At 38.9% G+C, this 26238-nt stretch overlaps 1 protein-coding gene across 1 annotated transcript in view; it reads left to right on the plus strand.

Moving 5' to 3' along the window:
- Positions 1-23786, plus strand: part of NWD2 (NACHT and WD repeat domain containing 2) — a 61712-nt gene extending 37926 nt beyond the window's left edge. Inside the window, exons 3-7 of the mRNA XM_088131562.1 lie at positions 55-171; positions 13281-13484; positions 16855-16999; positions 17375-17964; positions 19854-23786. Coding sequence (XP_087987688.1) covers positions 55-171; positions 13281-13484; positions 16855-16999; positions 17375-17964; positions 19854-23786 — 4989 coding nt within the window. The remainder of the gene's footprint in view (positions 1-54; positions 172-13280; positions 13485-16854; positions 17000-17374; positions 17965-19853) is intronic.
- The last annotated feature ends 2452 nt before the right edge of the window (positions 23787-26238 follow it).

The raw sequence follows: 26238 nt of genomic DNA on the forward strand, positions 1-26238 counted from the left end.
TGAGTTGCATAATACTATATATCACCATTATAATATTATTTGTTGGCTTTCCAGGTCATTGACCTATACTGGGGAGTAGAACCAGAAGAATGGGACAGCCCAGAGCTCCAAAAGACTCGTATGAGGCTCTTAGAAGATTGCCTGAAAACATCAGCAGGTCCATGTTTTGTTGTGGGTATAAAATAAAGTTTTATCTAATCCACCTAATCTTTTTAATGTAGCTGTGGGCCTTTTCTTAAGGATGCGTATTTAACATAATATCTCCTAAGAGATTTTGTTGTTGTTTTGGGACAGATTCCATAGTTGCTTCTCAGTATTTTATATAATATGTAATCCATCACCATCATCATCATCTCTATATTGCAGATCAGGAGATGGAGAGATTGAGCTAAGAAGTGATTTGTCTAAAGCATCTGATACATTCATGGTTACAGTGAGATTTCAGAATTAACATTAGCAGAAATGACTGAATGCAGGAAATCTCATCTGTTGATTTTTTTTCATATTTTTGCTATACATGGCTGCCTCCCTCTTTTTGCTGAGATAATCCTTTTAAACTAGGGAGTTCATTTCTCCCAGCTTATTATACTTACTGTTAGTTTAAACCAGAATGACTCCAACACAACTCTGAGTCTAAGTTTAACAGATGGAAATGTCTTTGCAGACATCAGTATTTAAATAGCTCTGTATCGTAGCATCTGCTTTGCATACAGAAAACTTTAGTTGAATTCTAGCCAGGTTGGGAGGAAGACCAGAGAAAGGTGCAGAGCAGACACATTGGAGCTTCACTGATGCTTGGAACAATAATGAAGTAGAGAGTTACAGTACATGGTTGGGCTTGATATGAGGCAATGTCACGTTAATGCAAAGCCAATTTTAAAAAAAATAAATTCAGTGAAGTGGTAGGATCTGACTTCTTTTCATGTAATGAAACACAATAGGGTTGGGCAGTGCTTCAGATTCAGTCTTGGAAAAGTGCTTTAGCACCCATGGGAGCACAAACATGCCACCTGTCTTTGATACCTTAAAGCAGCCACACAAACCTGGGAAAAGACACAGATGCTTTAAAGTGTTGCAGACAGGTGGTACATTGGTCCTCCTTCATGGTTGGAAGTACTTTCTGGAGACTGAATCTGAATAGGTCTATTATGTAGAAAATGTTTCCATTGTATATCTGCAATTAAGTACACAATGTGAGGTAGATTTTTTCAAGACAGTGGGAAATCTTAGAACATCAAGCCCAGTTAGTGCATATTATTGGGCGATCCTTACAAGAATCAGCTAAATTCAGTCTTAATTATTATTGCTGTATTGCAGAAAGTGGAATTCACAGTGAAAGAGAGTGGTTCATCTAAAGTAACCTACTTAATCAATTCTTATCATTGCAAAAGTTTTCATGTAGGAGAGATGCTAGGGAAAATGAGGTCAATGGGATCTAGAAGACTCTCAAAACATCATTAGGGAGTCAGTAAAGGTTAGAAGCTCCATATCTATGTTTGCTTGAAGTAACTTGTCTGCTACTTCAAAATCAATCTTGTAGCCTTCTAATTAAGTTCTTAGTTGCAGTCTTGGTGCGTCATACATACGGCAGATATACAGTGAGAACAATGAGTTGAAACTTTCTACAGCCGGGGAGATTGTTTATAAGAAATCACACCTTGTACTACTTTATGGTCCTATGTGTGGCTCTTCTTTCAGGCTTATGGTTTCATGAGCTCCATTTTAGAAGTGTTCAAACTACAATTGCAAGCTTCATCTGCTTGGCTTCCGCAAAGGGCACCCAACTTACATTGGCCCAACTGCAAATATTCCTGAAATAGACTAAATGTAATCAGTCCACAGAGCTCTTCCATATGCCAGCTTAGTTGTCTTCCTTCATCTACAGTGGGGATTTTCAAACATTTTCAGCCTGGGAAACCTGTTCATTTAAAAAAAAATCTCCAGAACCCCTGATCAGGAGATAAAGTTCTGATGATAGAAAATTGGCTGCATTCAAGTTAACTTTTTTTACCCTTAGTCTGTTACAAAATTCCATCTAGTTTTCATGGAGCCTAGGGTTCTGCAGAACACAGTTTGAAAAACCCTGGTTTAGAACTAGCCAATATCACCTTCTTCCCTCCCTCCCTTCCTCCTTTCGACTTATTTACTTGTTCTTTCTGTCACTTCATTTTCTTGGGTTTCTTTGTGTGTTTTGCATTTTTGCATGTTTTATTTTATGAGAGATTCCCTTATTTCTACAAGTGTCTCTCTTGCAGAAATAGCTAACTCATTACCTTCAGACAGTGTTGATCTTGGTCATTTCTGGTTAGGAGAAACTTTGCAGAATTCTGCAAACTTACCTTGCTTTCACCAAATAGGCTAAGGGAAACAACATAAGGTTCTTACCTGGAAAAAGATGCTTCAGACAGTTCCACAAAATAATTCTGTCTTTATAAAGTTGAAAAACTGTCTGGTCTTTTGACCTTTCAGTATAAATCTCACATCAAGGGCAATTAAAATATATGCTCCTCAGTCAATTCATTGAAAACTTCTCTAATTTTTTTTGTGCATCCATAAAAAGTTCCCTATGCTTTTACTCCTAAAAGAAAAATGTTGTCTTTGTTCCTGTTGGCAGTTTCTCTATTATGTAGACATACCATTTGCTCCTAATCGCTGGTTTTGCCAACACGTTTGAATTGTAGCTCATTTCTAACAATTTTCTAATCACATTTTGGATTTTAAAAGCATTACAATTTATAATGCAGACTGAATCCAGAGATCGTTTTAAAAATATTCACATTCAGAGAATCTTCTGTCTTAGTCATATGCAAAACTGCCTCTTCTGTGTTTTATATTGTTCCCTGTATCTGACATTTTGGATAAGGTTAAAAGCAATAGATTCCTTTTATTAAGAAAGCATGCAGCCAGACAATATGGGGAAAGAACTGTAGTTACTGCCGTTGTCCAGGGATATTAAGAAATAATTAATATAGTATTGTGCAGGCTTTCCTTTCTCCAAAGACTGTGTTCCATAGTTCAGGAGGGGTTGATTTAACGCAATTAAAGGTTTGTTTAAAATTCATAGCACCTGAATTAAAAAAAAAAGTTTTGAAGGAGCACACTAGAAAGATGATTGTTGTTGTTGTTCAGTCGTTAAGTCATGTCCGACTCTTCGTGGCCCCATGAACCACATCGCACCAGGCCTTCCTGTCCTTCACTGCCTCCCTGAGTTTGCTCAGTTTCATGCTCATTGCTTCAGTGATGCTATCTAACCATCTCATCCTCTGCCGTCCCCTTCTCCTTTGGCCTTCCATCTTTCCCAGGATCAGGGTCTTCTCCAAAGAGATCTCTCTTCGCATTAGGCGACCAAAGTATCTGAGCTTGAGCTTCATTATCAGTCCTTCCAATGAGCAGTCAGGGTTGATTTCCTCTAAGATTGACTGGTTTGACCTCCTAGTGGTCCAGGGGACTCTTAAAGAGTCTTTTCCAGCACCACAGTTCAAAGGCATCAATTCTTCGGCACTCAGCCTTCTTTATGGTCCAGCTCTCACAGCCATACATTACTACTGGAAAAACCATAGCTTTGACTATGCGGATCTTTGTCGGCAAGGTGACGTCTCTGCTTTTTAATATGCTATCTAGGCTTGCCATAGCTTTCCTCCCAAGGAGCAAGCGTCTTTTAATTTCATGGCTGCAGTCTCCGTCTGCGGTGATCCTGGAGCCCAAATAAATGAAGTCTGTTACTGCTTCCATTTCTACCCCTTCTATTTGCCAGGAATTGATGGGTCCAGATGCCATGATCTTAGTTTTTTTAATGTTGAGTTTCAAGCCAGCTTTCGCACTCTCCTCTTTCACCCTCATCAAGAGGCTCTTTAGTTCTTCTTCACTTTCTGCCATTAGGGTGGTATCGTCTGCATATCTGAGGTTATTGATGATTCTCCCTGCAATCTTAATTCCGGCTTGTGATTCTTCCAGCCTGGCATTTCTCATGATGTACTCTGCATATAGGTTAAATAAGCAGGGTGACAGTATACAGCCTTGTCGTACTCCTTTCCCTATTTTGAACCAATCGGTTGTTCTGTGACCGGTTTTAACTGTTGCTTCTTGGCCCGCATACAGATTTCTCAGGAGACAGGTAAGATGGTCTGGTACCCCCATCTCTTTAAGAATTTGCCACAGTTTGTTGTGATCCACACAATCAAAGGCTTTTGCATAGTCAATGAAGCAGAAGTAGATGTTTTTCTGGAACTCTCATGCTTTCTCCATGATACAGCGAATGTTGGCAATTTGATCTCTAGTTCCTCTGCCTCTTCAAAATCCAGCTTGTACATCTAGTAGTTCTCGATTCACATACTGCTGAAGCCTAGCTTGTAGGATTTTGAGCATGACCTTGCTAGCATGTGAAATGAGCACAATTGTGCGATAGTTTGAGCATTCTTTGGCATTGCCCTTCTTTGGAATTGGAACATAAACTGACCTTTTCCAATCCCGTGGCCACTGTTGCGTTTTCCAAACTTGCTGGCATATTGAGTGCAGCACTTTAACAGCATCATCTTTTAGTATTTTAAATAACTCAGCTGGAATACTGTCATCTCCACTAGCTTTGTTGTTAGCAATGCTTCCTAAGGCCCACTTGACTTCGCTCTCTAGGCTGTCCAGCTCAAGGTCAGTGATCACACCAGCATGGACATCAGGGACATTAAGATCTTTCTTGTATAGTTCTTCTGTGTATTCCTAACCTCTTCTGCTTCTGTTAGGTCCCTGCCTTATTTTGTCCTTTATCATGCCCATCTTTGCACTAAATGTTCCCTTGATATCTCTAATTTTCTTGAAGAGATCTCTAGTCTTCCCCTTTCTATTGTTTTCCTCGATTTCTTTGCATTGTTCGTTTAAAAAGGCCTTCTCATCTTATCCTTCCACTGTTTGGTCATTTCTTCTGCAGATGTTCATCTAAATGAAAAACAACCTAGGCAGCATGTGAAACTTAACTGGAATTCAACTTTGCAAGTATTGACTTTCTGTAGCCATAAATCTACTGACCACTGGGGGCAGTAGATGGAGGGGAAGTCAGAAAGGGATTTGCTTCCCATGTCTCTACATAATGTGCCTCCTATTGATTAGATGGATATTCTCAGGGCTTACCATAATTTATCACCTTTCTCTCTCAGTTAAATCCTCTTCTTCCAGTTGTAACCTATGCAGTTCAGGTTCTCACCCAACTCACTTTCTTTTCATAATGGAGTAGAGCACACTAAAGGCTCTTAACTGTAGATAGACTTGTATAACTTAGGATTTCCAATCCGTAGGTTATTTCCTGAATAAAGTTTCTTAATTTTCTTTCACCTAAGCACCAGCCCCAAGAATATTTTCCTACAAAAGTTATTCTGCTAAATTCCTTTCCACACATTCTTTCTGTGATACAGAGCTGTGTATCTGCGGTCCAACAAATCCGAGCCACTTCTTGATATCATTTTAATTGCTTTTCAATATTACAGAAATAAAGAAAACAGAAAACATGCAGAAGAAAAAGAATAGAGAAAGAAAAAGTTCAAAAGCATCAACGTAGAAAATAGCTCAGTCATAGCATTAAACCTTCACCACAAAGCAGTATAGATAAGACTTCCATTACATCATTGGAGACCCAATTCAGAAGCCGAGCAAATACTTGTCATCAGTCCACAACTGTAAATCCATCCCAAAGAGTAACCTTTTTTGCTACACCCCATGTTCACTGGACCCATATTTTTTCATATGGGTATGAATGGGTATGAATGGGTATGAATATGGGATACATTCAAATTGTTGATATATATTAATGGTTTAAAAATGGCAACTGTTGGAGACAAGGCGTGCCTATGATAAGGCAAACAACAAGAGCTGGGCCAGATTGCTCCCCCGAGCATGTCTTTCCCTAGACTGATTACCAAACCACTGTTGATTGTTCATGCAACAAGAAGAGGAGAAGCACAGCTTCAACCATGGAACACATTAAGCTGACTTCAAGCTGCCTCAAATGCTGGCAGGGGAAGAGATGAAGATGACATTATGATAATATGTCCCTTAAAAATGGTTTGCAAGGTGTCTTCCTGTTGAAGCGAGTGGGAGACATGACAGCAAGCTCTAGATTTCATTGCAAGCAAATTAGCCATCAGTTAAGACAATTGAACAACACTGACAGGGAAGAATGCATTCTACCATGTTTTCTGTCTTTAGCTAATCCAAATCTAGGTTAACATCTCTCACTGTCTTCCGTGTTGGTGGTAGAATCTTTGTGGTCTTCACAAGCCTGCCCACAAAAGGAGGCAAAGCATTGACCTTGGCCTAAGAAATCTCCTCCCTTCGCAGGGCCCTGACAGTCATATCTTTGGTTAGAAGAGTACTGGGCCAATTCTACTTCAGAATGTCAAGGCACTGATATGTTGACCCTTATGAATGCAGCTCTCAAAACTTTCTGGCACCTGGATACCATGTGGCCCAGTAGCTACCTAGAAACCAGATATACTTCCATAAAACAAATCCTATGTAACAGCTTCTAATACGCAGCTATGAGCCATACCCGCAAACATTCATAGCTGGTTGGATCATGTCTGTGAGTTCCTGGTTACAACAAGAAATAACTTGTTCTGATTTTGATAGGAAGTAAAGTCATAAAACTATACTCTGGCTTTCTGTAGACCACCTCAAAGAAATCATATGCATCAAATTGTTTAAGGATCCAAAAATGAAGAGAGAAATCTTTTACAATTGAACAGGATTTCTGTAAAATACTCAACTGTATTTGTAAAGTACTAAATGTGCTAGATAGTGTTCAAATAAAAGAAAAATAACTCCTAGTTAAATGCTTAGGAATAAAATAGATACAAAAGGGATATTGAATATTAAGAGGGTGGATTCAAATTCATCCTATTTATTCACAGCTAATTCTCATTACATGACACATTTTGGTTAATGAATTTTATATTTCCAAAACAGAATGTTGTTAAAATTTTATTTTAAAAAAATGAATATAATCATTGGCAATTCTTTGTTGTTGTTAGAAGTCATTTTAAAATGATTCCTTCAAAGACATAGTGGAGGGTAATAGAGTGGGATTTGTGTTCACATCCTTGTTCAATCATGAGTCACTGAACTAGTTAATTTCGTTGCCCTGGCCTAATTTAGGCTATATTCTATTTCATCTGGAGGAAAAGTGGGCTTAATATGTAACAAAATTGTAAAAAAAGAAATCATTTTTCAAGTCAATAAGTCAGGTGTTGAGTTATATTAAGAATGTATAAGAATATGTAATTATTGGTCCAACAGCTGTTCAACGTTTTATGTCTAACACCTGCTAATATAAATAATCATATATTCTAATTTTCTGTTACTGTAAATATGATGGTTTAAAAAAACAAATTATTAGAACAAATAATGCCATCTGGTGGCTAGATCTAACAATTTCCAGGCCCATGAATGCATTACTGTACATAGTGCTTAATGTACACATTGCTTTCAGTTGGGATGTGTGGGTGGGAATATTGAGATTCACTGTGAACAATGGAGGAATTAATAAAAATACTACATATTGCCTCATGATTCTCTTGCATTGCAACTGACAGCTGGGAAAAGAAAGAGTTAATTCTGTTTGAGTTATGTACATCAATTAGAAATTGAAAGGAGGTTAAATCAAATGAAAAGAAATTATGCTGTAAAATATGCATATATATTTTGTGATTTTTCCATCACAGCACTTCTGATGAAGAGTACAATTTAAATTAGTGCTTTTGCATGTAAGTTGAAATAACAGGATTGCTAAAAATCTAATTGTAAAAAAAGATAGAAAAAACAGAGGAACCATCACATTTAATCACTCCTGTCTTTAGAATGTAAGGGGGGGGAAACCCAGACTTTTTACATACCTTGCTTAAGCCTATGGCTTCCTAGGTGTTATCAAGCAATAGCCCACATCAGGCCTCAAACTTGTTAATGGGGGCTGCTGGGATTTGTAGTTCAGGTCATCTAGATCAGGGTTCCTCAACCGTGGCAACTTTAAGATGGATGGACTTCAACTCCCAGAAGTTGGGAGTTGAAGTCCACCCGTCTTAAAGTTGCAACGGTTGAGGAACCCTGATCTAGAGGATTCATGAGCTAATGCATCAAAAACACTTTTAAGGACACATATTTTATACCGATTGACCCATTTCTTGTTCTTATTCCGTTCAGTCCACTTCCAGCTGAACAAACAGATATCATTCCACCGATCTGTTTCTCAGCAATTGCTTCTTTGAGTTCTTCTAAGTTCATCTTGTGTCATCAGTGTTAGTATCTAGCCACCTTAACTTCTCTTGGCTCCTTTTTGTTCGCCTTTGATTTTTCCAAGCATCAGGGTCTTCTCCAATGACTCTCCCCTTAGTTTCAAAATATTTAAGCTTTAGTTTCATTAAACATCTTCCCAGTGAGCAGTCTGACTCTACATCTTCTAGTACTGCATGATTTCTTCTTCTTGTGGTTCCAGTAACACAATTCAAAGGCACTGCTTTTTTTCTGAGGTTGTAGTTTTTAAATCCTTATGTTACAGTTGGGAAAACCATGGTCTAACTATATGTACCTTTATTGTCAGTGTGATGTATTTGCACATTTTAATCTTTTCTCTACATCTGCATCTATACTCAAATAGCATATGGCTGTATTTCATGGGTATAGTCACCATTTCTGTAAATTTCTGAGACTAGGAAGATAAATATTTGGTACTGTTTCAACTTTTACTCTGTTTTCATTGGGCTGGCATTGTTGACATGCTCTTTAGTTGTTTTAATATTGCACAGCAGACCAGTGTATGCACTCTCTTCTTTCTCCTTCTGCAAGAGATTCCTTAAGTCTTCCTCATTTCCAGCCATCAAAGCCATCAGCATATCCCAGGTTGTCAATGTTGCTCTGGGCAATTTTAATTTTAATTCCAATTTCTATTTCTTTTAGTCCAGCATTCTCACGTTATATTCTGTGTGTGATTTAAATAAGGTGACAGATCACCATCTTGGCATATTGCTCTCCTAATTTTGAACCATTCAGTTGCTCCGTTCTAATTATTGCTTGCTGGTTAGCATACAAAGTATTCCATAAGCAGATGAGGTGGCCCAGTACAGCCATGTTTTTAAGTGGTTGTGATCTATGATCAAATCATTTGTATAATTGATAAAGCAAAAACAGCTCTCTTTCTCGAACCCCCTTGCCTTTTCTATTATCTATCAGATTTACTAGTGTAATTTTGCATGCTCCTCTCTCTTCTGAACCCTACTTGTACACCTGGGAGTTCTTGTTCCATGTACTGCTGAAGTCTGGATTGCAAAATCTTGAGAATTATTTTACTGCCATATCTGTGTCTGTCTTTCAACATTCTGGCTGAACCATTATCACATTTATAACTTGTAGCCGTGTCACCAAGGAGCACTGGCATACATTTTCCTTGCATACATCATTTCAGGAAAAGTCTGCATTAATTCAGCTGTCAAAATCTAATTGCATATATTCCCTTTGCCTCTGAAGATGCCAGAATTGGCAGGGGATCTCTTTCAGTTCATCTTTCTGCAGCCATATTGTATAAATTCTCCTCTTTTTCTTTTTCTTTTTCTTTTCTTTTCTTTTTTACATTGGCACAACTTTGAGCTACTTAATAGACATTTGGCAGAACATGCGCTGCTAGAAACCAGCAGCCATGCAGTTTGGAGAAATGAATGCAGAATACCATTCAGCCTCTTTTCAAGTCATTATGATTAGAGACACTGGGGCTGGAAGAGTATAGGGGGTCCTGACCTACCATCTCTACCTTTCAGATGCCCATTTCTCTATGCCTGAATAAACATCTGGAGACTCCAGACCTGAGGGTTCTGCAGAACATTAGTTGAATCCAAACATAAGCATCATGGAAACTTTTCACTAGAACATGAGTATTTATTCACTATAGGATACCTAAGGCTTATCGAAAATAGGTTATTTCCAGTTATTTCTCCTTTCTACCTGAAAGGCTCTCCAACGGGTACACAAGACCCACCCTTGTACATACAATATAAGTGCTAGAAGTTCTTCTGCCTAACACAGATTATGGATCAGAACAATGCAGAGGCACTAAATAAATGGAAGAGGGCAGGTTTATTCTGACTGCAGGAAGTTGACAGAGAGAAGTCTTATCAGAGAGGAGACTCTTTGGTTGTTCCTGAAAGGAATCTCAGTTTCTTAGTTGGAATGATACAGTATCAGAAGATTCCTTTAAAAGGTGAAATAACAGAAACAGGAATGTAAAAGTATAAATTAAATGGGAAAAACAAAAACTGAACTGAGTTTAATATCAGTATTTTATAAAATATTATCCAAGATTGATCTGGGAAAGGGGAACTCTAATATATTAAGAAAAATATGGGACAGACATTTAGAAATAACATTTGGATTGGGCAATAGAACAAATAGTGCCTAACAAAATTCCTCATAAATCCATTTCGTCAAGTCAAGTCAAAGAATTGTCATCAAAAATTATTCATTATACCCCATTTAGATTATTGTATATTATAGCATTAGTAAAATCATCTCGTTAAATTGTTGGAGGGGATGCAGAACTAAAAGAACATATTTTAATTTATGGTGGACAAGCAATAAGGAAAGAACTTTATGGAAAGGGGTTTTCATGAAAGTAAGCTGAATTACTCATCAGGAAATTGATATGATTCTGCCATTCACATTATTAAACATTTTTGTCCTTTCAAATGTGAGTTTAAAACATAAATTGTTGTAGAACATTTTATGATGACAGATCACTATGTGACAGCAGGATTTTGGAACAATTTGAGTGGGCCACATTTGTGTGATTAGTATGCAACAGTTTCGAATATTGCATTATCAGAAAAGCTGACAGTTACATTTTGGGTAATTAAGAATTGGGCAAAATTAGACTTAAAGGTAGATGAATGGAATATGTTTATTAATTTTGTAAATAAAAAAAAAACATGGTATAAACCCTCCCAAATGATGTAAAAAATCATGGAAAATGTTTTAAAAGGCCCTTTCTCATTGTGGGAATGTATAATTGAATATATTGAGTTAGTAATGGATTGATGCCTTTCAAAATTGATAAAGTAATCTGCAGAAGGGGCTGGGGGGAGAAGACTCTGCAGTTCAATGAGAGGTGGTTTTTTTAACCACCTATCTCTGTATTACAGAAGTATTATTCCACATCGTAGTATTTCAGTCCTGAATACGAAGAATGTTTTCCACTGCTGGAAAATGAGTGGTGAGATGCATTGTGTTATATCGCAGAACTTCCATTCTGAGTGGGGGAGCATATCTTCATTTCAGGACTATCTGCTCTGAAATGGGGAGCGACTTTTATCTACACATCCTGGGAAATAAGTTTCTGCAAATGGAGCAGTCCCTCACTGACACAGGGCAATACATCAGCGATTAAAATAGTTGGGCCCCTATGCAGAACCCTATAGAGTGCTGTCCACTCCCCCCACCCCCCACTTTACCAATGGGATGAGTTGTGTTGGCAGTAGACTCTTGGCTGTTAAATTTTGGAGGCTCAGTGTTGACTATGGGATCAAGAACAGTGTATGTAAGGTAGGATTCCTAATGGAAATGAAGTAGCATTCTGACTGTTGCAAGATGTAGTTTCTGGACCATGTTTCCTCTAATATGTAGCGCATTGCAGTAAACAAGATTGGAAGCAATATGACATGTGATGTTAAGATGAAGACAGCTTTTCCTAGGTAAGCTTGAAACTGTTGAATCATTTGAAGCTGGTAAAAAAGCATTGATGGTGTATACATCCACTTGGATCTAAGCATCTAGTCCAGGTGAGCTCCCAAACTCTATACCTGGTCCTTTAGAGGGGATCCAGGAACAACGCTAACAAAGACATGCTGGGGAAATACTGATGTCAGCTGAAGAGGCAGCAGGGAAATAACAAATTTAATTTAATTTAATTAATTCAATTTAGACCCCACCCAACTCCAAATTGACTCTGGGCAGTGTACAATAAAGACCTGGTTTAAGACCTGTTATATGTCTCATCAGCAAGGTGAAAATACTGAAAGAGCTTCTGAACATGCTTTTTGCATCCCTACCAAAGGACTATGATCAGTGGTGAAAAACGAAGAGTTCTGGTAAAGCTAAGCTTGTCAGTTATGGAACAGTCCCCCCTTTCTCTCTTCCTTCTACCCACACATGTTTTCCTTCATGAAGGGAATTTCTCTGAGTGAGTCAGAGTCCTATCAGTTTGGCATTTGCATAAACAAACTAGATCTCTGGTTTTTGTTATATTTCATCCTGTACATGTGTGGAAGGGCACCGTGTGCGTTCTCCTTTTATGTGAATCTATCTCTGAGCATCCCCAGCTCTGAGCATCCCCAGTTTTAATTTGAGTGAAATAGGCATTTTGTGGGAAGTCCTAATATTCGCAAGTAAGTGTGAATAAGATGATAGCGAGCTTGATTCTATGCACGTTCCATCTCAGTGAAATAAGGAAGTTGTTCTTCTTGCAGCCGTGTTTAGCATTGCTGATGATTCCAGGAAAAAATAAAATAGAGTACCGTATTTATTGGTGTATAATATGCACTTTTTCCCTTAAAATCTGGGGCTGAAATCCTAGATGCGTGTTATATGCCGTTACTCAAGCAGCAGGGCTGGGAGAGCAGAGCCTTCATTTGAGCCAGGGCTGTAACCGGGGCAGCTCCGGAGCGAGCGAGTGAAAACGCTCCCCATTTCACACGAAGGAAAACCGGTGCTCTCCAGCGCTTGTGCAAGCGAAAACCTGCACTCCCCAGTGCTCGCACAAGCAAAAACCAGCACTCTCCAGTACTCGTACGAGCGCTGGGGAGCGCCGGTTTTTGCTCACACGAGATGGGGAGCGCAGGTTTTTGCTCGCACAAGCGCTGGAGAGCACCGGGAGCACCGGTTTACACTCACTCGCCGCTCACCTCCTGGTCTGCAGAGCTCAGGCGCTCACTCAAGCGATGGGGAGCGCCAGTTTTCTTCGTTCAAAGAGGTGCTTTTCCTTTCATAAGTGGTATAAATATTAATAAACAAAAAGTTCAGAGCTCCCTTTATTTTGCTTCCAAGTCATTTATTTTAAATCTAAGGTTTTTTACTCAAACGTCCTTCTTAAAATTAAGGTGTGTGTTATACACCTGTGCATGTTATACACCAATAAATACAGTACATAGATACCAGATACATTCATGGCATGTGGGACATTCCCCCTTAGGATCCAAGCTTTTACGGACTATGTCTTTAGCATCATTACTAAACTTTACTCTCTGTTGTGTGTACAACAGGGCCTTTTGGGAGAAAAATATGGAGGTATCCGAATACCAGGGGAAGTGGAATCCTCAGAATTTGAAATGATTCTGGACGCAGCTATTGAGGCAAAGCTGGAGACAAGGATTTTGGAAGAATGGTACTGCCGAGATGAGAATGCAGTACCCCCAGCTTATTACCTCAAACCAAAATCTGAAATGCTGAAGAGCAATCCCAATATGGTAAATCTTCTTCATGTGATGTTGATTTAGGATATGTCTATATGTAGAAGGTTTGTTTCATAGTAATCTTCTTTGGGAATGGAGGTTCTCTGAGGAGGCTAAAGATACCTGACCCAAAAATCTTAACAAACTCCAGTTCCCAGGATACCTTTGGAAAAGCCATGGCAAATTGGTATCAATTACTGTAAATATAAACCTTATTCAGGAATTATGTTAGCCAGGTTGATGAACCTGTGAGCACTCCATTTAAGCTTCACCCCATGTCAGCGTATCTCAAATGATGTGGGCCGCCTAGAGATATCAGTGTCCACCTGGTGAACATCTTCATACATAAAGCTGCACGCATGTGGCCCTCCTTGTGAGCGAGAACACTGATAATGAAAAAGCACTGCAGGAAGTCAAGATTGTTTAATTGAAATCAAGGTCTTACATTTTTGTAGTTCAGATGCAAATCATGGCTTCCATGCTAATCTGCTCTAACTTCCACAGCCTTTCCCCATATTTATTTTTCTCTCTTTTTCTTCTTCTCCCTTTTTCTCTTTTTCTCTTTCTCCTTCTACTAAATGACCAGGACAATGCTATGGGCATGACCTAAAATACATAAAGTGTTCAAAAGCTGCACTGGTTGATGGAGATTTATGCCTATCAACTGTAAAATGTAATAAATAGTTTATCACGATCCAGTTCTAAGCTGGCAAGGGCCCATAATACAGACAAAAATATACAACCAATTCTAGTTGGCATCCTTCCTGACACTCGAGAGAAGAATCAGTCATTTATAGGAATTAATTATCCTACTCCTCAACTATGGAGTTTGGGTACAGTACAATGAGATCCTAAACCAATGCTATTCAGAATTCCTTGCTAGGTTGCCTTCTGAAGACCAATAAATGCAAGAGGAGTTTTAGCTCATTGGAAAAGTGATTTTAGTATCATCTGCCAACAACCTTCTTTGTATTTCAAACTGAACACATCTTAAAGTGAAATCACATAAATGTTTAGTCAAGCACAAGGAGGAAAGTAGTTTTTCCTACTGTACTTTTCCACTGATGCAAGAGTAGCTGACTTGGTTCAGCTGAAGTACATTAAAGCTGGCTGGGGAATTCTGGGAGTTGAAGTCCACATATCTTAAAGTTGCCAAGGTTGAGAAACATTCATCTAGGAAGCTGAAGGCTAAACCTGAGAACTTACCTAGAAATTGAGGAATGCATTTGAGAAATTACACTTTTTCAGGTCTACATTCCCACTCCCCTTGGGTGCAGTGAGATTAATCATTCCTTCATCTGCCCATCCAAGACTCTTGTTTTATGTTTAGGAGTCCTTCAAGTTATCAGCCCTGGGGGGAGATGGGGAGGAAATAACAGCATGGGAAAGTTGCCATGGAAACTTTCCATCATTAAGATCTTGTGCAAAGCCATGTCCCTCCCTGCTGATGATTGCCATGGAGACAATTTTCAGAAAGGAAACAGATGGGGCACAAAGAGTAGTGTAAATCCCCTAGATTTTGAGTAGAATTTTTATATGGGAGAGTGGCTAGAAATTTAGATTTTCTTCTTAACGGGCAAAATAAACTATGGCGTGCACACCCAAGCACACGCCCACACATGTATGCATATTCTAATATTTTCCATTGATGCATAACTAGACAGCATTAACAGTTTTTGTTATATATTTTTATAAGCTGTCTTGAGACTTTCAAATGAAAAACAGAATATGAAGATCAAGTTTGAAACAAACTACAGTATTTTGGGAAGGTTTGAAATTCCTGGCTTAAATCTAATCCACACTAAGATTTTATCCTAGTACTGTGATGGCTGGCTTACCTCGGCCCACTCTCTTGTTTTTTTCTCTTTTTTTTCAAATTCCATTTCTTCCCACCCAAAAAGGGTTCAGCAAATCTTTGAAAACAGGGCTTTGCTCCCAGGCCTGGAATCCTTGGTGGGTTTTTGTAATGTAGTCAGTATACACATCCTTTTCTCTTATAATTGTTTTTTCTTTTCCTTACCCCCTTTTAACTATATAAGCTGGCCAGAGACATTTGAGAGTCTACCAAAACTAATAAATCCAATAAAATTTTTAAAAAATATATTGTGGGGTTTTTACTTAATATAATTCCACTAAGCCACCCAGTCTCAATCTAATGGCGTGTAATGAACTTCTGCTCTTGTTGGTGAGATATTTTATTGAGAAGCCTGTTTGAGACATGTTTCCTTACCTTCTCCTTTGGCCACTGGGAAATCCACACTTAACCCTTACTTTTTAATGCTGTTGTGCATCACACAGCTACACCACTGCCCAACTTTGAATAAGCACACCATTTAAAAAACATTCCTTCCTTCAGATCGGTGCATATTGTTACGGAAGTATTTTTTTCAACAAAACAAGAACCTGAAGCAGTCGCATGAATTCCCCTTTCTCCGAAGATGCAATAGCTACTTTAAAACGGTGCTGTAGTCATTTCTTAAACGTCCGTCTGTCTTGCAACACTTGCATTTGGAAATAATTTTGGCAAAGCAGCACATCAAAGCTGAAGGGCATCTCCTGTAAATGTTGCCTTTTTTACTTCAGTTTGCTATAATTTAAAGATTAGATGACAGGATTATTGATGTTGTGCCTACATGTTTTACCCTTCTCATTCATGTTAGAGATCACAACTTGAGTCCTTTGCCAAACGGTGGGCTGTACATTTTGATAAACAGCGTACGTGGCATTGGAAGCCCTATGTAGCCAAACGCGCATTTTTTTGACATGGTTGACTTCAGTTGGAGAAATTTAACTCCACATAAACACATCTTCCACTGAAAAGGTGTCCTTTTTATGTGTTTCATTCATGTGTGTATAAATCAGACCTATGTGTATAAAGAGTAATAGATGCACGCAATAAAGTAAGCTAGTAATGTAGAAGGCTGAGGTGCAGTTGAGTTGCGGATAAATTTTCCCTACATTAAAGTCCCCTTTAAATAGGAAAACCTAACAGGAAGGAGTTGGATTTTCTCCTGTAACTCTGCATAGAGGGGCTGAGTAGAATACTAATAGTAGCATTTGGAGGTTTATCTTCAGCACTGAGTAGTTCACCAGGTCCACTAAAAACACTGCATTTCCAGTGACATAAATCAATATTAAGGTTAGCTTGTGGGTATGCAAGAGAGAATGGCATGCAGTCATTATAATAGCCTTGGATAACTCACCTCTACGAGCCTTTCTTTATCCTGAATATGTGCTATGCGGTTAACAGTTATCTTAATATTGCTAACTTATCTTGCATGATCCGCTAAGTTAATTCATCTTGCGCTTGACCCTGATTATTTGCAATTGTATGAATGCTGGCACTGATCTTTTTTCTTTTTCTTTTCTTCTTGTTGCTTTAAAGATGGAAGCCTCTTCAAACCCTGTCAGTGAGAGCAAATGGCAGGAGATATCAGAAGAAATTAAGGTGATGTTTAAGACAGCTGTGAAGATACTGTATGAAAAGGGGAAAATGAAACACAGTCAAGCAAAGAGATATCTTTCCTCTGGTAAACATTAAATACAGGCACACAGTGCACAGACAGATAAATACTGGTGATCAGTGATAGGATGGCACATGATCAGTGAAGTATGTGCAAAAAAGGAAAGCAATTTCATTTCATCTTAACTGTAGGCATTAGTTGTATGCAATTATTCATCATATGTGTAACTGTTCCTACGTTCGGACTCTTAGTCCCACTCCTGAATGATGAAGAGATCGGAAAGGCGAGGCATGGAGCACAGTGCTTTGTCTTCCTGACCCCAAGAACAGAATATGGGGAAATGGTTGGAAGAGCTAGTAAAGATTTGGATTCAAGAGAGCACATTTAACTTTATTTTCTACGATCTTTAGATTTTCTCTTATTCTTTTATCCCCCTCCCAGCTATCGAAGATGAATTCGATTTCGCCTTAGGAAAACAAACACCAGCTTTCTTAAAGAAGTGTGTTTGCTATATTCGGAAGATTGCTAACATTGAACGTTTTGTTAAAGTTCCCGAGATGGAGAAATATATGGATGTACTTCATGCAGGTGGAAAATTTCTGAGGGACCCAGAAGCACTTGAGAAACTTATCAAACTCAGGGATGAATTTGTTCCTACCATTGTTGCTTCATCAAATTTGAGGGTCTACACTTCCGTTACCCATTGTGACATCAAATATGGGTACACCCAAGAAGTGGAGAACCACTACATTGAAGGGCTTGGGAAACAGTTCTATGAAGACATGGTTGATATTATCCAAGCAACAGTACAACAGAATTTTGACATAGAGACAGACTGGATCTATGATGAAGTCCTGCAACATTCTTCCCTATGTAAAACCTACTCTTCATTCTATGAATACAGATGTGATGCTAGAAATATTATGCGCAAATACCTCCTACCTAAGAAAATGGGCCACATTAACCCTCTTATCATCTATGGAGGACCATGCACTGGAAAAACATTTTTATTAGCAGAAGTGGCAAAGAAGGTAAAAACCATCAGCACTCCTGTAATGTTTTTTTTCCCTGCTATTTTAAACCTAATTGGAAAACACGTCTCCATTTTATTTTAAGTCTATTTATGGCAACCTATGATTATAGCTTTCTTTAGATACTTCCCCTAATTGTCCTATTCTTAAAGTAGAATACAGAAAGGAGAAAGGATTTGACTCATTGAAGTTAATGGGACTCTTAAAGCAGGCACAACTTTATTTCAGACTCACAAAGAAGCCTGAAAAAAAAGCATTTCTTTCCGTCAATCTTCTGAATCTATTTCGAAGCATGTACAGCCATAGATAGATACAGAGAGAGAGATAATGGAATGCAACATCCTGGGCATCTATGGGGAGAGGGGGGACAAATGATAAAAGGTGCATTACAACATCAGGATGCAAGCTTTGCCTCTTCTATACCAGTGTGGCAAATCACCATTTTGATAAAATCTTGGCTTGTCGCAACCCAGAACCAATAGCAGAGATGGATTTAAGCCTAAGGTTCTGAAAAATACTTCCTTGGAGTACTAATTGGTGAGAAAAGGGATCTGTTTATCACCTTCCTCATATACGTTGAAAGATTCACCTGTTTTGGCTTGTAGAAGGTCATCTTCCAAGGCAAAATAATGGCTGCAATGTTGCTAATAATTTGTCGAAATTATTTCATTTGTACAAGAAAGGTCCCATGCAACTCTGGCGTCTCTGACTAGGCTTTTGACATTTTTGTGGCCTACAAACACCCTTTTCCCATTAGCATAGATTATCTTTATATAATTGATTTTCAAGACATCATAATTTCAAGGAAGTAAGTGGAAACCCAATTTTTTTTACAAAATTATGCTTTAGGGCTCTCTTTAGCTTTACTGTACTGCATTGCAATTGTAATTGTTATATTTTGAGAAGTTTATTGTAGTGCAACCTAGAAATACTGTTAATAAATAAATGCCATTTATGCTATTTATTGACAGATCATTATCGCAACCTGGTTATGATCTTCTCTTTTCCTGAAAGGAGATGGTTCTGCAAAAGTAGACCTAAAGGACAAGTCATAGACATTATATAAATTTATGTATTTTCAAGATTGGGGGCCTAACTGAAACACAACTTTAAGAGAGTCATTTCACGTTCAGGCTTCCAACTCTAAAATTAGAATGTTTCTTCCAAACCATTTGGTCATTTTTTTTCTGAAAGATATCTGCATGCTTGAATTGCTATAATTTAATATCATTGTAACTTTCTGTCCAATGTGGCTTTAAGCTCCTATAGAATAGTCCTAACCATTATTTATACTGGTCAAACTTGAATTTAAACCATAATTTTGTAAAGCAAGCATAGTTTAACAAAATGTATTCATCTCTATAATATCTAGAATTGTCTAGTACATCTCTAACTTTCCACTTGTTAAGCAAACCAGAAAGAGAAGTAAAATAATAAAAGTGACATTTATATTAGAAATAGCAGGCTACCGACTTATAGAATATGCTTTTTGTTAATGTAATGCTCCCAGAATTGTTTTGGGTATTATACAGATAACTAAGAAATGAGTTGTCCTCTGTTGCTAGCACAAATAGGCAATCACAGTTGTATGATAATATTTTGTTCGCCCAGTGAAAAAGAGATTACTGTATTCCAGTAAGTGTAGAAAACCGGGAAAAAAATAAAATAGCCTGTGGTATCTACTTCCATGATGCAGAAAATTCAAATAGTTAACCTTGTCCTACTTGAAGGAGATATAAACACTATAACATTTTAATAAATAGCCCCTAAGTAAAACTGCTTAATATATTTTCTTGCTTATGTCTCTTGCTTATGTGTTTCTTGCTTGTGTGTCTTGATGAGGTCTGCTAGTTCGAACAATTCACCTATTTGCCCTTCTACATTTGTAGGCTTACGCTTGGCTGAAGGAAGAAATGGGACCAGAGTCTGATCCTGTAGTAATTATAAGGTTTATAGGAACCACAGAAATGAGTGCAGACATTAGAAACTTGCTTCAAAGTATTTGCGAACAGTTAGCCGCTAACTATCGATGCCTTGTGCAAAGCTACCCGAAGAAGATCCAGGATCTCCGAGACTTGTTCATTAACCTTTTGAATGAATCTTCGTTTCTTCGACCTCTGGTTTTGATTTTTGATGCTCTAGAGCATCTTGCTGATAATGATGACGCTAGGAAATTATGGTGGCTCCCTGTTCACCTGCCCCGTTCAGTGCGAATTATCTTGTCCACACTGCCAAACAAACATGGAATACTGCAAAAACTGAAGAGCCTTATTCATGATGAAGATAATTACATTGAAGTGACAGCGAGGGACCGGAAGATGTGCAGTCAAGTCCTCAAACATCAGTTGCTCCAAGTGAAGAGAAAAGTAACATCAGGTCAACAAATCTACGTCAATGAAGCTTTTTCCAAATGCACGCTGCCTATGTTTGTAAACTTAACCTTCCGAGAGGTTCGGAATTGGAGATCTCACAAAGATGTTGATGGGTCTTCTCTCTGTGTCACTGTTCATGACAGTATAGAACAGATGTTCTGGTCACTACAGAACAGCTGTGGGCCAAAACTTTTATCCCGAGCCCTTGGCTATATCACAATGTCCAAATCTGGATTGAGTGAAATGGAATTGGAAGACATTTTAGCTCTTGACAATACTGTTATGCTTGAACTAAGTCAAAGCATCAGAAACCTTAATCCATTAAGAGTACCCTACATCTATATTGCAAAACTAAAAGAAGGGTTAAGTGGATACCTGATAGAAAGACAAGTTAAAAATGTCACTCTTCTAGTTTGGGCTAATCGGCACCTACAGCTTATTGCCCAAAAGATGTATCTTCACAATGAAGAAGATGTTCATGAAATGCATACTGTAATGGCAGAGTATTTTCTAGGTGTTTGGTCCAGAGGCAGAAGGAAATCTCTTTATGGTGAAGACCAGTATCTGAATGGCTGCCTGGACAGTGACAACAGGAGCATGAGTGATGAGGATAAACACATGATGGACCAGACAAATTTTGATAGGCAGTCGCCAGATCAGCCTTGGGTATTCCAGTGCAACCCTTTGGAGCCGGACATTTTTTTCATTAACCACAGGAAAATGACAGAGCTTTTGCACCACTTGACAAAATGTGGGAAAACGGAAGACATTTTGTATGGCGTCATTATGAACTTCAGCTGGCTTTACACCATGATCAAAATTGGGCAATTTGACAAAGCCCTTTCTGATGTGGAGTTGGCCTATAACTACTCCCAAGAAAAAGAGCTGAAGTTTCTTGCCACCACGCTTCGTGGCATAAAATACAAAGTGATAAAGTATCCAGGGACCCTCTCTGCTGAATTACAACAGAGGCTTCTTCCGGTAGTGAGTTCCTTGCCCAAACTGAGACAGCTTCTTTTGGAATGTGACAAAGACGGCCCTAAATATTGTTCCATTGTTCCACTGCATTCTTCTATGGATGTAACTTACAGCCCTGAAAGGCTGCCTTTATCCTCCAGTTGCTCTCAAGTGACTGAAATCCTGCCTACCTTTAATCCAAGTGTAGTCATCGTTGCTCTAGAAAATGGTTCAATCAGTACCTGGGATGTAGAGACTCGCCAGCTATTAAGGCAAATTACAACTGCCCAATCAGTCATTTTGGGCATGAAGCTGACGAGCGATGAAAAATATCTTGTGGTGGCCACCACCAAGAACACCCTCTTGATATATGACAATCTAAATTCTTGTCTTCTCTCTGAGGTGGAAATTAAAGGATCAAAGCATAGTGGAATGGGAGTTGGTTCAAGTTTTATAAATGGATTTACCCTGTCGGTAAACCATGTACTCTCCTGGCTAGAAGCTAGTAAAGACATTACAGTGATAGACCTACTTTATGGATGGCCACTTTATCAGTTCCACTGCTGGTATGAAGTAACTTGCGTCCAGTGTTCTGGAGATGGGATGTACGCTTTCTGTGGACAATATCTGAATACTGCATCGATATTCCATTTAGGCAGTGGGGACAAGCTAGCCACGGTGACCTCTGAATTTTCCGGAGGGTTTGTCAAGTTTCTTCTTGTCTTAGATGCAGCTCAAGAAATGGTCATGGTGGACAGCGAAGGGGGCCTTTCTATTTGGAACACAGAGGAAATCGCCCATCCCCAGTTAACCGATGACTTTGATTGCAAGAGGGGGGATAGCGAATTTGTCAGTATTGAACTTGCTGAAGACCAAAGTGCAATTTTAATATGTAAGTCTCTCAGTATTGAGCTCCTTGACACTAGCATGTGGAAAGTCGCTGAAAAGTTTAGAGCGAAACATAATGAGCGTTTTGTATCAGCAGTGTTATCCAAAAACGGGGACTGTATTGTTGCTTCTATTGAAAATACCTCTGCCATTTTTGTTTGGAGGAGAGATACTGGGCAGTGCATGGCGAGCTTACAAGAAATCTCAGGAAACATTGTCAGATTAATTAAGTCAAGTCATCATAACATGCTGCTCTCCTTATCTACCAGTGGTGTCCTTTCTATATGGGACATCGATATTATAACCGCGATGTCCAACATTGACAAGACTGGCAAGCCAATCCAAAGACTGGTTTTGCCCGCCAAAGGTGAAGCGATTTACACGCTGGATGGATCCGAAGCTATACATAAGTGGAACTTCAGCACAGGATTCATTGAAGCAGTATTTAAGCATGAGAGCCTAGTCGAAAACTGTGTCCTGACTTCCAGCGGGAAATTGATGATTACGTCTGATGACAAATGCAGCCAGTACGTGTGGCAAACGGGTTCGGGCGAAAATCTCTTCCGCATAAATGGGCAAAGGATATGCCAGCTGTTGATAACCCACAATGACCAGTTTGTGGTCTCCCTCTGTGAGCAAAACGCATCGAGGGTTTGGAGACTAGCAACAGGCCACCGGGTTTGCAACATTCTTGTTGCTTTGCAGAATGCATTTATCACCACCGCGAACACATTTGTCGTTGGAATGACAAAAAATAAAGTATTAGCAGTGAGCCTGTGGACTGGAAGCATAACCAAGAAGTTTTGTTGCGATGATGGCATCGCCGTTGTGGATGTTAAACTGATCCCAGACTGCCCCGATATTGTGGTCTTCATAACATCTGCTGAAACTGTGAACATCTGTAGTCTTACAGAAGAAGTCATTTGTAGACGTGTACAGCTGCCTAACAGTTTCTTAAAAACTCTGGAGGATTTTGAAATATCACCCAATGGGAAACTGGGGATTATGTCCCGTGGGGATGAGAACATCAATGTCCTGGACCTTCACAGTGGCAAGCTTCGAGTGGTCCACGCTTCTGGTATTATCTGGAGGCAGAAGCTGTCTCAGGATGGCCGCTATCTTGTATACATTTGTTTTCGCACTGGGGAAGACGATGATGATAACAGTGCAATCTCTATCTTAATTGTAATGAGGTTGGCAGATGGCAAAAACATTGGTGCTTGTTCCCTTTACAAAACCCCCACTTTCCTTACGCTCTCCCAGAGGCACCTGAACATCATTGTAGGCTTCGATGACGGAAGCATTGCCACTTACACGGTGGTGGATCGAGTGGATGCAGCGCTGAAAATTAAAATTGCTACTTCAAATAGCCGACAGATTTTCAGCAATGCAACTCAAGTGATTAGACCGAAGTGTCACAATTATAGTTTCAAGGTGACCGCCGACTGCATATGGAGAGAATCAACAGAAGTGTTTGCAAGAGACAGTCCCATCACTGTGGCCGATGCCGAAGCGAGTGAAGCAACCCCAACCAAAAAACACAACTATTGCTATGACAAAGTGTGCTCTGCCATAGACTGCAGAGTGTTCACTGCTGACAACTGAGTATCAATCAAGGAGAAGCGAGTTTGCCCTTCTGCAGAGCAGATATTCCATTTCTATTTTGGTATAAACCAGTTTTCAAAGAGCTGACTTAAAACGAACATCATTCATGGGGCAAAGAGAAAATACTCTGATAGGAGGCTTGATCCGCAAGCTTGACTGAACCTTTCGAGCAATATCATCATATGGACTCTGCCATTTTAAAAATGGGGAGAGGGGGCTTTTAAATAAGCAGTGAAGCTATATTTCATATTGGAATGAGGCAGATCAAGCATTTTTAAATCCAGGTGACAGAAGCAATTTTGAATTGATACTACTTGCAAAAAATTGGGGTTTTTTTCCCTTCTGATGGTGCAAACAAGATGACACACGTCACCCTGAAAGAGTTTGATGCATTCCATAAGCATTTGAAATAGCAGCTATTAGTGCCCCCACACACATCCAGAAAAGGGGGGGGGTAGAGGCATATTTCAGTCAGCGAATAGCACTAATTCTCACAGATTTCAGTCAGAACTAACGTTTAATGTAAGTCTTTTTTCACTAAAATCAGTGAAATGTAGCATTGCTTCATTTTGCTTGGTTTTTCCTCTTATCTGATGGACATAGAGTAGAAGGTGAGTTCATCTAAAAGTAGCGACATAAAGAGCTAGGAAATTGTCTCTTAATTAAAAACACTCAAAAGCTATAACAGTCTAGATGTCTACTAAAGTTTTCTATTTCAAAAGTACAAATTTTAGAAATTGCTTATCTAGATCACGTAAGGAAGGAACTTAAGTCTTGAAATTGTGCCGTTTCCTATATTATTCACAGTGTATTTTAGTACTGTGCTTAAGAAATAACTTTTTCAAGCAAAAAGAGCATTAGGGACTGACTGTCCACCCCATTCCATTCTCTCTTTTTATGTCAGAAGACAACGTAATGATTATGTCAGAAGATAACGTAATGATTAATGATTAATTCTGTCACAAGAAGGTCCACATTATCCTAGTCCTCGCAGAAATCTGAATGGAAAGAATTCACACGTGCTGGGTATTCTTCTCGATGCATTTAGTGTTTGCCTTACTGTCATTCCTGTTCTTTCCGGCGTGAAACACAGATGTGATGACCAAATACTCGGGGATTCATGTTACGTTTGCATATGTGCTGAAAAAAAAATCTGGCTACCTAAAGGGTTCTTTACTGTTACACTTTGTAATAAATTTCTTACTTCTCTATACGGTATCTTACTCTTCGCTTCCTGCTTTGGGACCGTTCATGGCCTTTTATAGGATTTTATCACTTTGACGCCTGAGATTATGAAAAAGGGTGACTTCACTCTGGTTCTTTGGCTCATCTCATTGAATTTCATCATGCTCCTTCTATCCTCGCCTTTTCTAACCTGGAGCCCTCCAGATAGCCAGGCTGGTTAGAGATGATGAGTCCAAACACATTTGGAGAGCCCTTGACTGGGGGAGTTTGAACGATGCCCCGCTTGACATGCGCAGCTCAATTAAGATAAAGTACTCAAGTTTAAGGTGGCCGATTCCTCCCACTAGTTACCGAAAGTACAGAGTTTGTGCACTGCCTCCCGAGTGTGAATGGCTTGTGTGTGTGGGCGTGTTTCCCCTTTTAAAATAAAGGCGACCAGTGTTCTCGCTCTAGTCCAACCCCAGCTCATGTGTGTTTTATAATAGAAATATGAAAAATACATGCATGCTTCAGTTTTGCCAGCCAGTATTTTATGTTAGCATCTCCAAGTAGAATTCTTTTAAAAATCCAAGGAGTAGAAGCCCTTCGAGCTGTTTTGCACAGGCTTGCGCATTCACTTAATCACAGATGGAAGTTTCACATCACCCGCTCAGGATCAATTCACTTTTTTGAATAAAATCTTGCATAGAGCCTCCTGGGAGTCACTAAGTCTTGAATCACTAAATGACACGAGGCAAACAAAATGTGTGTCCGAGTGTGACTAAGTCCAAAGGAGTTGCCCTAGATACTTGTGTACTATGGACTATGGAAACAGCTATGTGGTGCAATGACCCCATCTAATCAAGTTGAAATTTACAGCAAATAAATTGTATATTAGGGTAGGCGTGCCCGTTGACCAAATATGTTTGTACTTTACTTTAATTGAGCTGTGGAGTGGTGTTTCCTTACAGTTTATTTCATCAAATGTTTTAACATTCAAAAATCATTCGTCAGTTTTCATTATATGGATTTTTTAAAAAACAGATTTTAGTTGTGTTGGGTTGATGCTCTTGTTTTATAAATTTTATTCTGTTTTTATTATTGCAAGCCGTTTTGAGTGTTTATATAAGCATAAAGGTGAAGTAGAAATTTAATTTTTTTTTTAAAAAACGGCATGTCCTTGGCAGATATTTAAAAATTGAATAAAACAATTTCCTTGTTTTTACAAAATTCTAAGGATCAAACTACACATGATTGCCAGGTTTAAACCAGGATCTGCTCCCTAATT

The sequence above is a fragment of the Python bivittatus genome, unplaced genomic scaffold, assembly GCF_059951505.1.
Source record: "Python bivittatus isolate LINGU-HERP-01145 unplaced genomic scaffold, Pbiv_v1 ctg000960_np1212, whole genome shotgun sequence".
Lineage (NCBI taxonomy): Eukaryota > Metazoa > Chordata > Lepidosauria > Squamata > Pythonidae > Python > Python bivittatus.